We start from the raw sequence: 14,607 nt of genomic DNA on the forward strand, positions 1-14,607 counted from the left end.
GGTCAGGACAAACTTTGCTGAAAAATGCTAGAGATTGTTCTGGTGTCCGAGCCGCAAACATTCCGCTTCCTTCTTTCTTTTTCCGCTACAAGGGGTGCATCTACGTTCCCCGTGGCGTCGATGTACCGTGAAAAATTCCGGTTCCTCTGAGAAAAGTAGCTGGTTCTGGAGAATTTTACAAGCGGACGAATTGCCGAAGATTTTCTTCCGAAGTTATAGCGAGTGGGGGTTAGGTAGAAAGGGTTGAATGTGAAATACCGCGAGCCAAGGGGTGTTAAGCCAAACGCGTCGAACAATTTTCCGCTGAAACAGTAGTTCGAGCCTGCTGAGCGATGTAGTTTCGTTCGCGATTTATTTCCGGTACGGTGTTTCGCGACACCACGCTCCCTGTGTGTCGGTGAATAATTACCCGGACTGTTTTAGCGGACGCGCGTTCTTTTTTACCTTTATTGAATGCTTGGTTGGAGCGAATGGTGCTGTTCTGGAGGAAATCAAGTTTGATTTAGAAAGAGTGTGGTACTATGGTACGACGATGATTAAAAAAATTCTAAATTGCCTCAAATAATTAATTATTATTCTGAAATCAACTCTCTCCTTTCTCTGGAAAAAAAATACAAAAGAAATACAATCATTGACAAGTACCTAGTGAATATTCTGGTGACTGGACGAGGCTATCCCGACGAATTGGGAATAAAAATTCAAAGATGCCCGGAACACGTATCCAGGATAAATCCAGCATTCATACTCGTGGCGATATCAGCGTAGAACGCGTTGAGAATTTCGTTATAGCAATCCAACGCGTTGCTCCTGGAAGGATGAAAACTGTGCAGGAGAGAAAGAATCCGACTGGCTGGTAGATTTATTTTCTTTTTTATTTCTCCTCGAGACGTGCATTTCCGACGTGGAGGGAGAAAGAGGAGAAAGCAAGATTAATGAATATTCAGGAGCAGAGAAGTGCAGTCAGCCTGCAGGCTGGGTTCGACGAAAAAAATAGAACGTTCAGAGACCCAGAGGAAAAGTGAGAAAGAATCCTGGCAAGAAGGAAAGGAAGAGAAACGCGTGTCCTGAGAGGCGCCAGCGAAAATATTCTGACGTTAATGCAATTAATTTACCGGGAACTTTACGTTTTAATATTCATCCCCTGACACAACCTCTCGCCAATGTTAGACCGTGCACTTTTCCAGCTGAGTTTCTTTCATTCGTTTCCACCTCTAGAGTTGTTGATTCCTTGTTCTTTCGTCTCGATTCATTCTTCGGTGTAAGGTAGTGATGGGCAACTGCATCCACGATGGTACGGTGCAAGGAGGGACAGTATTTGTACTTACGTGCAGGAAAATTGGGACATTTAATATTTCAAAGTAACAAATAATTAGAAAAGATTAGAAATTTGGATGCAACGAGAGAAGATTAGAAACATTAGAAAATTGAAAAAATTTAGATAATAGAATCTTTCAGGAAATCTAATTTATCCAAAGTTAATTAGTTCTTTGATTTGCAAAAGGAAATAAGTTTCTTTCAGCTCCATGCCAAATTGAAACCAAGAATTTAATTAATCTTGTGAAATTTCATTAAGACAAATTGTTCTAAATTATCCGAATTTTAGCGCAAGTAGGTCTGATTGCTACGAGTAAAATAGATTAATTAATTAAGTCGTTCAAGAAACTTGGTCCTGTGAAATTGATTCCTTGGTTTCCAAAAGACCGCGTGTTCCTTTCACGGTCCATATTTGTTTAATTAATCGGCTAATGATGGTAAGGGGTGTGCTGTATTGGACGTTGCAGATAGATTACTCAGAAGCCCGTGTAGAGTTGCTAATTAAACTCTGTACGAACTGGTTGGAACTTTGACTTCATCCGAGTACTGGTTTTAACGACAAGCTTTACCACGTTAAATTTCTCCTGGAAAATCTATTTGCCACCTTATTCCCCTTTCGGTTTTCCTTTGGTATCCTTTCTTAAATACAAATTCTTGCAATACATTGCAAGAAATCAAACGAACCGAATTCTTACCACCAACCTAACACCTCACGGTTCCACCATCCAGGAGAATTTAAAACTAAAAACCTTCAGAACGATGGATTCACTCAGCAGAGAGTGAAACCTTCTCTCCTTTGCGAGCCAGCAATTTTTACCCCGCCGTGAACTTTTCTCCCTGGCTAATTCCATTTTCTTCTCTCTTTCGCATGTTGTATCTTTAAAAGCACTTGCCACGGAGGGCAAGTAGAGGAAAAAAGTAGGGAAACCAAGGAAAAGAAAGCAAAACGAACGTGAAAGGAAAAATGTAATCTAATATTTGTATTAGAAAGTTGGAGGAAAATTATTTTTATAATTCAGTTGCATGAAATAATTTATTATTTAGAAAATAAAAAAGGCACATTTTATTTTAAAGCTGAATATGATTTTATACATAACAGAAGATTCCTCATAGAATAATAATTTTAAATTGATGGTAAGGTTTTCAAAATTAACTTTTGGCCAGCTTTCTGATGCAAATATTCTCTATGCCTTTCGAACGACTATATGCATGTCCCCGTAATAATATAGATGACTTCGATGCGATTAGGAAGGCAAGCTCGGCGAAGATGGCCCTTCAGAGGTGCTTACTACGCGTTCTCCGTCTCTGTTCCGCTCTCTCAGGTCTGCCTAGCGGTAAGCGTCCTTTTATCCATCCCTTTCACCCTTCGTTCAGGGTGCACCCATGTCGTACAGTAGCCTAAAGGACTCCAAGTGAGTGTCTGATGCTTAGCACAGATCTCGTGCATACATTTTTAATTCACTTTACGTAGTTTCACTTTGAACCAATTGATTCGCAAGAAGACTCATGATGTTAATTAAGAAATGTTATATTTAATTATATGCTGATAAAGAAAATAGGATTTTCAAATTGGAAATGACATCATTCTTGAAAAATCGATTTCATTCTTAATGAGGGTGGTTTCTTGATTAAAATCTTAGAATTTTTTAATTAAAAATTTTTGGAGGTTTAGAATCTTAGAATGGTGAGGGGACCAGTCTACATTTTCAGAAGAAGAAAAATGAACCCTTCACAAAAGTTGAAAGCTCAAAGATCTCTGCATCAATTTTCCAAACCACCCTCCAACCCATCAAAATTCTCCGCGAATTTCTACAAGCCTATTTCCATATTAACCGTGGCGTACCACTTCCAAGAAGGATACAAATTTCCGTGGCTGATATGCTAATCGAATGCCAGGGAAAGAAAAAAAAATCCTCCCCTTCGTGGACGTCTTTTCCCGTCCAGAACGCCTTCCACTCGACAACCAGGATGAACAAGGGTGTTTCCCTTAAATACACCGTGACGGGGAGGGGTTAAAAGCGTTTGGCAAGTCGAACAATTCTGAAACCTCGTATCCCGTTTCTTCCGGTTCTCCATCCCTAGTACAGCTGACATTCGCCACCACCCTTTCTGGTATTACGTTGTAATATAGCCTGGTTCACCCTCGAAGACGCAGCAGGACGTAATAGCGTTCCTCGACTATTACTCGTACCCCCTGCCAACGACTAGGATTCTCTTTTTCGTCATTCTTCCCGTGGCTTTTCTTCTGTCTATTCTTCAAGGTTGTCCTTTGATAGCCTTCTTCCTGAAAAGTCAAAAGGTTTTGACGAAAGGACGTGCTTCGTGGTTAAGATCTTTCCAGGGTGATGTACACTTGTGATCAAATGAGACTTCCATAGAGAAAATGGTGATAGAGGAAATAAGAATTCCCAAAATTTTAATTTAAACGATATTAATGTTGAAGGTAATTTAGAAAGGGGTTGTAAAGTATACATTATTCTAAGAACATTGTGCTTCAAGTCTGACTAAAAAGACCTTTGTACGAGAACGGTGTTAAATTAGTAAGTTTTAATAAAGCCCAGTACCGACTATGTAATAATTACTTAACTACTCGTTAAGTAATGAACTTCTTCAAAGAGGCAAGTTCAAACGAGAAAGCGACACGATTATGAGCATTACATAATTTCGTGATAATCTCTGTTTGCAGCTGTACGATAAACACTTCAGAGTATTAAAATTGACTTCCCTGTTCTCTAAAGGGAAGTCAAATTTCCCTCTGAGTAATGCCACCCCTGTTTTAGGGGTGCATCAGTTTTGAAATTTCAATTATTCTGTAGGGAATTTTCTTCGCTTGAATTGATATAACTTCATGTTAACAATGAAGCAAATGAGTAAACTTTAATTTATGATGAATTAGTAGTTTATTTATAGATCGTTCAATACAACAGCATTTTATTATATATCATCATTTAAATTAAAATAACAATCATAAAATTAATTGTTCTTTAATCACAAAGCATAAACTTAGAGAGACTTCAACAATTATCATCGTCTGCTTTCCTTTCCAACAAGCAGACTCTGGACAAACATAAACGAGAAACGTTTCGTTTCGGTGTACATACTGTTGAACGTAAAATTTCTTTAATCTGACGAAGTAACGCGACGAGGATGCTTCGTAGAAACAGGATTCTTCGTTTCGCTAAGTTGGTAACAATTAGTAGTTAGTGACCCCAGAGCACAGTCGTGCTCTGGCAGGAACGATTATTACAGGTCTGGAAATGGTACTAACGATGCGTACGTTAACTTTACATTTATCGTTATGGTGCCCCGTCAAGTTGCTTGTTCTTTGTTTCTGTGCCTTCATGGCAACGCCATTCCATGTTGGTTTTCGGATTTCTTCCTGTTTCTACGTTTGTGATTTCTCTTAAATTAAAATTGGGGCACTGCCCATGGTCCACCATCTGAGAGTTAATGTATTATAGTATTTAGGAACGGTGAATCATTATTGCATTTATTATATTATTTTTGCACAAAAATTAAAAAGAAAATAGGAACATACGGTTTTAAAGAGATAAAAAGCCAGGCAGTAATATTTCCAGGAATATCCTATATCATATTATAAAATTGTTAATGAAATCTTTGTGAAATGAAAATCAGATAATGAATATTTCAATATCCATTATTGAAAATATAACACAAAAGATCTGTTCAGATTAAATTTGATATCAAAAGTGAATAATATTTCCTTTATAGTTTGTCCAGGAATATTATTAAATAATAATATCTGTGCAATTCTTAATTTTCTCTGGCACGATTTATGTGAAAAATTATTTTTAATTGATAGTATTCTATTTATAAAAAAATTAAAGTTCAAAATAAATTTTGGATGAAATTTCTACTACCTGGCTTACTGACGGTTAATTCAACAAACGAAATCATCAAATTGACACAGCATTTCTTCAGCACGATTTCGTTACCGTAGACAGGATTTCCTGTTCCTTTCATCTGGATCCTCCTAAATCAATTTTCAACGCTTTTGTTTCTGCTCGGATAGAGCTTAAAGTCGTCAAGCACGATAAACCAGTGGAATGTCGAAGGAGGGATGAAAGAAGTCGAGGAATGTGTCAGTTTTTTTGTGGTTTTATCAGACGGCTGGCCGGAGGTGGCAATTTGTTGAAGCCAGCGTTGTCGAAGACCGGAAGTAGGTCCCTGACTCTTTGTCCGGCGCCAATGGCTGCCAGCTCGAGCCACCTGTAATGATGGTGAACAGGGTTGAAAAATGAATTGCTTCCTCTTCAACTTTTATTACATTTTATAACATTTTAGATCCATTTTGTTAAAGTAAACATTTTAGTAAAAAAATAGCTGATGCTTTTTCATAATAACTTTTCAATTAAAAATGAAATCTTTTTTTTTATAATTGTGAGAAAATTTGAAGAGTGAATTCCCTATGAAAGTTGTCGAACATTTGGTACGTTTCACATTAGCAGAAATTCAATCGCGCCTCATTAATTTATGGGAGGCAAACGTGCCGGAAAATATGAAATCACGTGGACAACTGTAGGGGGGTTAAACTCTGTTGGTCCCCATGGAATATCGTTCGTATTATATCCACGTGAAGCCAAGCTTCGTCATGAAAGCTGAATTTCTACGAGACCATTCGAACGAGCTTGTCCATTTTCAGTGACGGTATACGGCCATGCTTTGTTGCTTTTCACAGAACAACCGCAAATTCGATGCCGCGGTATTTTCGACGTTTCCAATTTGCGCTTTAGAATTTAATGGCTAAAGCGCGCCTTTATGATTCATAAACGCGAAGCATTCCGCCAGGCGATACGTTTGTTATTTTCTGTCGGTGCTAATAAGCTTCCAGTCGACCGACAAACAGTTCCATTCACGAATAACAAACAGACTAAATTGAAAACAAGATAGTATCGTTGAGAATTTTGGGACAGAATTGATTGTTTGAAAATCTAGAAAATATCAATTAGATTAATAATTGATTGAAAATTTTGTGAATCATATTAATACAAGAAGAAAATTAAAAAAAGATTTGATTTATTTTCATTAATTCAATTTAAAGCTGAATTGTTGAAATGATAAATTAACACTATTTTTATCAATAAAATTAAACTGGATACTAAATGCAGGGAGTATCATCAAGAGGAAACGTAATGTTGTGTATAATGTACATTGCGCATAAATAAACAAGGATCAAATGGGAATTAATTTCGAGGTTCGTACATTATCCAAGTATTATGTTAATTCATGAAGGTACAATGAAATAATTAACCTTAATTGGGGATGTAACATTAGAGGCAAAATAATTTAGGAATCGTATTTACTCATGAAAGGTAATGAATTTGTTAAAATAATAAATATAATGTGTACAAAAAAAATATAATTTAAAATTAATACTCGACGCATTCTAAAGCCATTAGAAAAAGCAGCAAAGGAAACAAATTAAGTAAAAGCGAGTAGAGGGGATGGAATCGTTTCAGGCACCCCTGATAAATTGAAATTGATTTTGGTCGATGGGTCAGGAGGAGAGAGAACGTTTTGCAAGCATATGTGAACACACATTCATTTCCCACCTGTTGTTTTTGTATTTGCCGAGGGGTTGAGCAGCCGGATAGGGCGTTTCGGTGGGGAAATATGTGGCCCCATAAAAATCCAAGCCACGGCTGAGCAGCATCGTGGTCTCCTCCACGTTGGCCAACGTAACCCTTATAACGGGTGGACCCGTGTAAATGGTAGCCGGTTCGTGTTGGTTGTGAGAGTCGCTTTTCAGCTTGTCGTTGATCGCTTTCACTAATTCACAAAGCAGACAGCAACGGGTCAACGGGTGCAGTTAGGGAAATGAGAGGGTAAAAGAGGGGTGAATTAATTCGATCGGGGGTCGGTTGAGGCATCCGTTACCGGAATTAATGGAACTAATTGCGAGACACTCCTATGTATCCCCTTGCATTGACCATCTATTTATTTTATCGGATTTCAAATATTTTTATTTATTTTTTTTAACGATGATCATTTCCGTGATTGCTAGCAAAGAGAAAAGTTTGGCAATTTTAACAATCCCATTGTTGATTCAGGGGTGAATGTTTTTAATTCGTAAAAACAAGTTTGTTATCAATTTTCTGTTTTATTTATCGAGTGGATTTTAAGGGAGAATAAATATTGGGAACGATAACTGTTCCATTTTGTAAATTGAGTTTTGAAAGTGGTAAAATTGTTTTCAAAACTTTATAAATAAAATTGTTTCACGCATATTAACACTTTGTTGCAATAAGAAGTATTAAGTATTAAGAACAAAAAGAATTAATCATTTTGCTTGCTTCAAACTAAAATTTGGTAAAAAATGTATTGTAACGATATTCAAGTACTTACAAATAGTGCCAGTGTTAAGAGGCATGCGTGTTACCTCCACTATAGATCGGTACTTGTAGAGAGCGTGCCTAATATCCTCTTCGGGTAATTCTTCGGGTACGTCCAAAACGTAGACAGTGAATGTCTTTGCGGGTCTGCATGGTATGGCGACCTGCGTTCATGAATACGAAAGGTCGTATTTAGAGGCGTTTGAAGAGAGAGAAAGGTCCTTTGTGTACCGAAAGATAAGTACCTTCTTGTAGAAACGTGCCCCGGTGACTTTGTGGAAGCCCTTTTTGTAGACCGCCTGAAAATCGTCGATGTTGCTGAACTTGAAGAGTATACCCGTGGCCGTTTTCGTCAGAGAGAATGTGCCACTAAAATTCAAAGGGAAAATTATGCTTTATCTTCTTTTTTTTCATTCGTTTATTACTTTCCAAGGTTTATATTCAAATTAGACACAACTATAATTATTTTATTTTTATTCCTTTTTATCCTGCCACATGCTTAAAAACTAAAATGCAATCTCAAGAAGAAGCTAAAATAATTTATCTCTCTTTGAAACGCCGCGGCGCCTCCTTAAAATCACGGCACAATGATTAATGACGTTAATCAAACATTTGTTTCAATATTGTCCTTTGGGGAAGCGACTAATTTGTTTCAATTATTGTTCGTATTGTGATATACCGTTACAGGGGAATGGTTTGCGAGTTTTGAACTAAAAGCAATAACCGAGTATTGAAGTTCTTGTCTCTCCCGCACCGTACGCTTGTTAGTTGTTTAATAGTTACACCGTTCTGTTAGTATATAATTAACATTTCGTGCTGGGTAGAATTTCAAAATGAAATTTTACCTCTTTATCGCTCAGAGTTTAGACGTTCAATAATTTTCATGAAAAATTTCGATTGCATTTAAAACTGTTTTTGAGCATTTTTAATCTTAGAAATATAAATTAGTAGTAACACTAGGACCGTGTTTATCACTAGATAAAATAGGGCCCGTATAGAGGTGATATGTTTGTCATTAATTCCACTGATTAAAACGTCTCGGAATCCTTACCGAAAGTTCATCTTCTCGCAAATGGTCGCCGCTTTCTCGATACTGAGCTCGTGGCTAGGCGTTAACAAAAAGGCACCTTTGGTCAGGAAATCAGTCTCGCTGATCTCGGAATCGGTGTCCTGATCCTGCCAATCGCCAGAGCAACGGCGAACATCCTGGTTCAGTCGCAACAACGAGCTGTTTTTCGACGTCGACATGTCGTTTTCACACGTGCCACTGTCGTCCTGTCCCCTTTGAGACATCTTTTATAGGCCTTCGAAGTGGGATAGGCTCCTCGAAAGATCGGACACGCGCTATCGAGACACTGGCGGACAGTTACGCACCGATACGTCCCTTTTATATTCGCTTAGCTGATCTATGATCGTTAATGATCGAGAACTCTACCCACGTTCTTTTCACAGTCGCCATTTGAAGCGACTCGAGCTTAATGCAGACTGATGATCATCTTTTTTGTTCGATAGTTCAATTTGGCTTCTGTTTTTTTAATGGGCCTGTTAGATGATTTGATTAGGACAGTTGTAATTTTAGGTAAAATTAGATTAAATCGATCTTTGAGGAAGAGTCCAATTAAATTTGTAACGCCTACCAGTTAATATATTAACGAAGTAAAATAGTTGAGTTAAATATAAAACTATCTAACATTTGTTATTATTTAACAAAATTTCTACCAACCATTTAATTTAAGCACTGCTGGGAGGGTATGTGACAGATCATTTACCACCTATCATGGTATATATACATCATGTGAGTTTAAATCAACTTATGCATGCATCGTTAACTCGATGACGGTGCATTAATTTCATCTAGATTTTCAGGAGTACATTAATAAGTTTCTGATGCATGAAAAATGTGTTCATAAATGTTCCTGCCAACTTTGCATTAGTATTTATTGCATTTATAAATTTGAGAAATTTTTATATATATTTCATAAACAAGAAGTATATAAATTAATATTTTTCGGATTCAAGAAATTTTAATTCGGTTCTGATAAATCTTATCTTACTACTTAACACCACCCCTTCAAGTAAATTGTATTCCCAAGTCAGAAAAGAAAAAGAAAGAATCAAAGAGACAGGAGAAAGCATCGTTCCCCAGTGCTGAATGCGACCCGTTTCACGAACGATTAAATATTTGCCAGCACGAAAGCTCCGATACTCGTTGCCTTTTCGCCGAACTTCTCGAGTTTAAACAAATTTTCAACTGCATCTCGAGTTGAAGACCGGCGAAATTTCATTCAAGATTCTCGTAGCTACGTTAACGCTAGCTGGGGAAAGCTTCAATTAACGCGACTTCATCGAACTCTACGCGAGGAGGGTAGACAACGGTTGGCAAGTTGGTACACAAAGACGCAAACAAGCGTGTACACAGTTCTCGTCGACGAGAAAGAGAGAGTTTCGGTACGCGTGAAATGGGCATTCAGAGAGAGGCTCGATTTGAATTGAAATCAAGAACGCTTCGCTTTCTGCCAGGACGTTCGCGTAGGCCGCGACAAAGCGTCGTCGAAGTGCATCGATTTGCACTAATTATCGAAACGGTAATTGCTGTGAACGAGAACTACTGCTGATAGAGATCGAACCGATGAATCGCTAATCGAGCGTTAATGAAATGGAATAAACGCGCATAGATCCGGCCGTTAGGCTGCATTATAATGCAACACCCTCGACACCTTCGTCGAGGAATTCTGAACGGAGTGAAAAGATTTTAAGAGAAAGGAGGTAATTAGCTGAGTCGAAGGCAATTTGTGACTTTGTTTATTTGATTCGTTTTTCATATTAATATTGTCAAAATTATCATCATTTTCTCTAGGAAAGCTCTGTACAATTATCAATGAAACTCTTCATTAACCGTTTCGCAAAACTAAAATTACAATCATATTTCTGTTCGCAAATTAACGAGTGATTATGGGAACCATCCACCCAAAATCGCGCGCAAAATCGGTAAATCAGAAAGTAGAAAATCCATTTGTCAGCAAAATATTCACTCATTCCTCTTCGCTATTCTGGCGAAACGATTCTGTAGTTGGTATACGAAGCCCGTTATGGATTTCGAATGGCATTCTGGCTGTTTTCGTTGTTTCAAATAACAGAGTATACGTTCGAATCGCGAGAGACGCAGTCATTAAATTGGAACGCGTTCGCATAATACGGTAGCAATTTAGTTTCCCAGGAAAGTTTATTGCGCGTCTTGCGTCGTGCACCGCGAAACGTAGCAGTAACAGATGGCCGTTGCGGAGATATAGAGTGTTACCGTAAATCATTATTAGCCTGGATGCAACGGGAATATTTCTGAAAGTTAACTCCATGAATTAACAGCGAGTGTCTATTATTTTCACAATATTTCGTTTTACGACGTCAAATATATAACTGGAAAATTTTTTAATTAGGTAAATAAAAAGATTATTATTACGTAGTAATAAGGGTAGTAGATTCCTATGGAAATTTAATTGTCACCCCGTTATGGTAGTAAAAGTTAACACAGTACACAGGAATACTCTCCTCCATATTTCTATAACCAATCAATTTCTCTACAATTGAATTAGAAAAGAGGGATGTTCCCACCCCTCAGGCTATCGTGTTGTCATCTACCAATAAGCGTTTGCTATGTTTTTTCTTGTAAGCGTAATGTGCATCTGCCGTCCAATCGTTATGCGTCGTAACCGATTTGCTAATCTCGAATCAATTATTATCGATTCGGTCGGTCGCAAATTCCCAATCAACACTGGCAAAGGGCGCGTCGGATTACCGGGGCAAACGGCCGTAATGTGGTCAACATAATCCAACTAAAAACGGATATGTATCGGCATCAGGTGGGAATAGCTACGAACCTGGCTACCATTGCTTGCTCATTGAACAACGATCGTTTGCAAGACAGTATTGAAAATGTAACGTTGACTATTACCGTAGAAACGATCATTGGTACGATATGTTGCATTGGAAATTATTGTAAATATTATTATATGTTTTTTAAAGCATTATAAAAATTAAAGAAGATAGTCTTATTAAAAATAAATCAGAATTACGGAGAATGAAATTATCCTCTTCTCTGTTTGGTTCAATGATAGTTTAATTTTCAAGTAATTTCACGATCCATTCAATGATGCTTTAGAACGCAATTATAGTGTTTTTTTTTTTTTTACGTAGCAGAGAATCGAGCCATGACGGGTGGCAATAATTCACGAGAAATCGATGAAGACTCTGTCGATGTTTCATCCTCGATAATACCTCGTTATATTATCGATAGCATATCCAAGTATAGTCGACAGCGTAGGTGGCTAATCAACAACTTACTTTTTATAGTAATGACCCGGGTACGGGCGTGGGCACTTAATTGAATGATTGGTACCGACGATACATATCGTCGATAAATTGGCGTAAACGGAAAGAACATAATCGGAAGATCGCATCATTCTTATTGGTTTTGACTGAAATTTATTGTTTCTAACAGAGGGGAGTTTTGTGCTTGATAGGGTGAACAATACATAGGATATTAGAATTTAAAAAATTATCATTAATATTTTTAATATTTTATATATTGTCATGCTTTTTCTAATTGCTACAGTTTTCATACTAAAAGTTGAAAATTCAGATTTAGTACACATCAATCATGGTGTTTAATGTAAAGTATCTGTAAAGTGAAGGAACTTTGAAATATTTGAATTTAATAAGGGAAGAAAATGTGCTTCGACATTCTCGTTGGCCTCGAGCTATCAACACGATTAGCTTAACACCATCGACGACATGATAAGTTGAGGCACAGGAAATTAGAAGATAACTTACTAAAACTGCTTTCCGATCGATTCTTGTCAGCCTAAGGCTATTTTGTGACGAAGCCGTTTCGTTCGAGAAAGGGCCACCCATTACGCGTCATTTCGCTTCAAATAGCTTTCAGAAACTTGGGTCGCAAAATGCTTCTGCAACTCCCAGATTGTTAAACATACTTTCCATTACATTCAACAATACATTGTAACAAAGAAATGGTATTGGAATATTTTTCTTTTTGATAGAATTTAATTTTTCACCTTCCACCCCCAAATTTCTATTCTCTCTCATTCTATTTCCCCTACCATACCATTTAAATTCCTCTTTTCCACGTAATAGTTAAATCCTCGTTACGCTCACGGTCATTCCAGTTGCAACTCCTTCAACCCTTAAATCCCTCTCTTCCAGACACTCGACCCGGACGAGTAAACTTTCGGAAAAGGCAGCCTAACAGGCTCACCCAATTAAATTGTCGCGAAAAATCGTAGTTAGGAGTCGGGCTGCTCGTTTTGCAGCCCCCTTGAAAGCCACCCTCTGCTGGACGTATCCATCCGCAAGGAAAAAATCATCCCTGTCCGTCGTCCCTCGGTAACGAAATTTAGGCGAGAATTTTTTGGAAAACTGCCTTGTACAGACTATTTTAGCCAGCTGCGTTTCGGTTCGATGTTGTACCGCGTCTATTGATCGAAGCTCAGAGAAGCATAGAGTTACAGGCCACTGGCGTCGGCTCTCTCACCCCCCCGTTTCACCCCTCTACTCTTCCATCATTCTCTCTCTTCAACTTCGTATTCTCTTCGTCTTCGCTGTAACCCTCTTTCTCAGCCTACTGTTTCCAGCCGCGTTACAACGCGCCCTCTCGCTCCTCCCGACAGAGAGGCACGCTATCCGAATTCCATTTCCGTCCAATTACAATTCATCCCCGTTTCAAAGCGGCAGTCACGCGGCGTTCATCCCTACCACCCCATCCTCGAAAGCAATAATTTCTTTTCTTCGACCACCCGTACCCTCGCGATCCTCATCATCGACTTTCACCATTTTTTCGATGACGAATGTTCTATCCCTAACTGCTGGAAGGAACGTTTATCAGAACCCTTAATGGGAACGAATCGATTCGAGGAGCTGAAGCTAATCGAAGGATCCTTGTCATTGTTTGTTGCGATCCACAACTAGTCATTTTCTGTTAGAGATATTAATGAATGGTTTACGTAGTCTTTTCCTAGATACTTTGAGCTTTATTTTAATATATAATATGTGTTATATTACGATACTTAAAGAATTTCTATATTTCGAAATTCATCGTAACTTATCTCAAATTCTATAAACATTGGAAGTATTTAAAATTCTAAAATGAATTTTCAACACGTTCCGAACGCCATTTAACAAGGAAATTAATGTCCTCCATGAAAACGACGTTTTCCTTATCCACGGTTCTTTCGTTTCCTGGCTCGAACTAGCTTCCAGCAAACGCCCTCTTTTCTCCGATAAATAAATGCAAGAACGGGAAAAAGTACGATCGCAACGGGACTCACGTCGATTCGAGAGCCGAGCGGAATTCGATTGGCAGGAGTCCCGCGTGCCCATATGGAATTACTACGGGGACACGACGAAATTCGAGCTGTCCAACCGCTTTGTCCGGAGAAGAAGACAAAGTGCTGCAAAATCCTGAATCTGCTTATTTAGCGATTTCTGTAGATTGTTTTAAAAAAATATGCATGGAAAATGCACTTATAGAAACTGATTAGAATAAGTACCTTGTTAAGAAGTTTACATAATAAATAATTTTAATTATAATTTTATCTAATTTTGAAAGAATTTAGTTGATAGAAAATGTAAGAGGAGGAAAATATGCAAATAGGAAATTAACCAATGTCCACCGCTTATATGGAACAATTAGGGCTCTAAAAGAGCAGCTAATTATCAAAATTGCATCGTGGCATTCTACCACTTCTATCTCATGAAAGTTTTCGTGAAAACAACACAACCAACACCCAGATTCAATTATGAGTTTCATTCAAATATAATGAGAGCAAATATCACGTGGAAAGTAACGCAAATTTAAACTAAACACAGCGAAACACGGTACCATTAGAGAATTACAGAATTAATATAATAGGTAGTTAAATATGCTGAA

The 14,607-nt window shown here is 37.9% G+C and overlaps 1 protein-coding gene and 1 long non-coding RNA gene across 2 annotated transcripts in view; one reads left to right on the top strand and one right to left on the bottom strand.

Annotated features, from left to right (window-relative positions):
• LOC114872553 overlaps window positions 1–14,607 on the top strand; it is a 62,860-nt gene that overhangs the window by 16,212 nt on the left and 32,041 nt on the right. The gene's annotated exons all lie outside the window — the stretch shown is intronic.
• Window positions 5,103–9,013, bottom strand: LOC114872552. The gene is made up of 5 exons (XM_029179860.2): window positions 8,719–9,013; window positions 7,913–8,036; window positions 7,681–7,831; window positions 6,888–7,104; window positions 5,103–5,544 (listed from the first exon to the last, which is right to left on the bottom strand). The coding sequence occupies exons 1-5, from the start codon at window positions 8,958–8,960 to the stop codon at window positions 5,418–5,420; spliced, it is 861 nt and encodes a 286-aa protein (XP_029035693.2). The 5' UTR covers window positions 8,961–9,013; the 3' UTR covers window positions 5,103–5,417.

Source organism: Osmia bicornis, chromosome 14, assembly GCF_907164935.1.
Source record: "Osmia bicornis bicornis chromosome 14, iOsmBic2.1, whole genome shotgun sequence".
Lineage (NCBI taxonomy): Eukaryota > Metazoa > Arthropoda > Insecta > Hymenoptera > Megachilidae > Osmia > Osmia bicornis.

Excerpts from the sequence above, each read along its gene's own strand:
- LOC114872552 (XM_029179860.2), bottom strand. The coding sequence starts at position 8,960 with ATGTCTCAAAGGGGACAGGACGACAGTGGCACGTGTGAAAACGACATG. Across the intron at positions 7,832-7,912 it reads GGGCACGTTTCTACAAGAAG|GTCGCCATACCATGCAGACC; the intron begins GTACTTATCTTT and ends TCATGAACGCAG. Across the intron at positions 7,105-7,680 it reads TCTTAACACTGGCACTATTT|TGAAAGCGATCAACGACAAG; the intron begins GTAAGTACTTGA and ends TTTGTGAATTAG.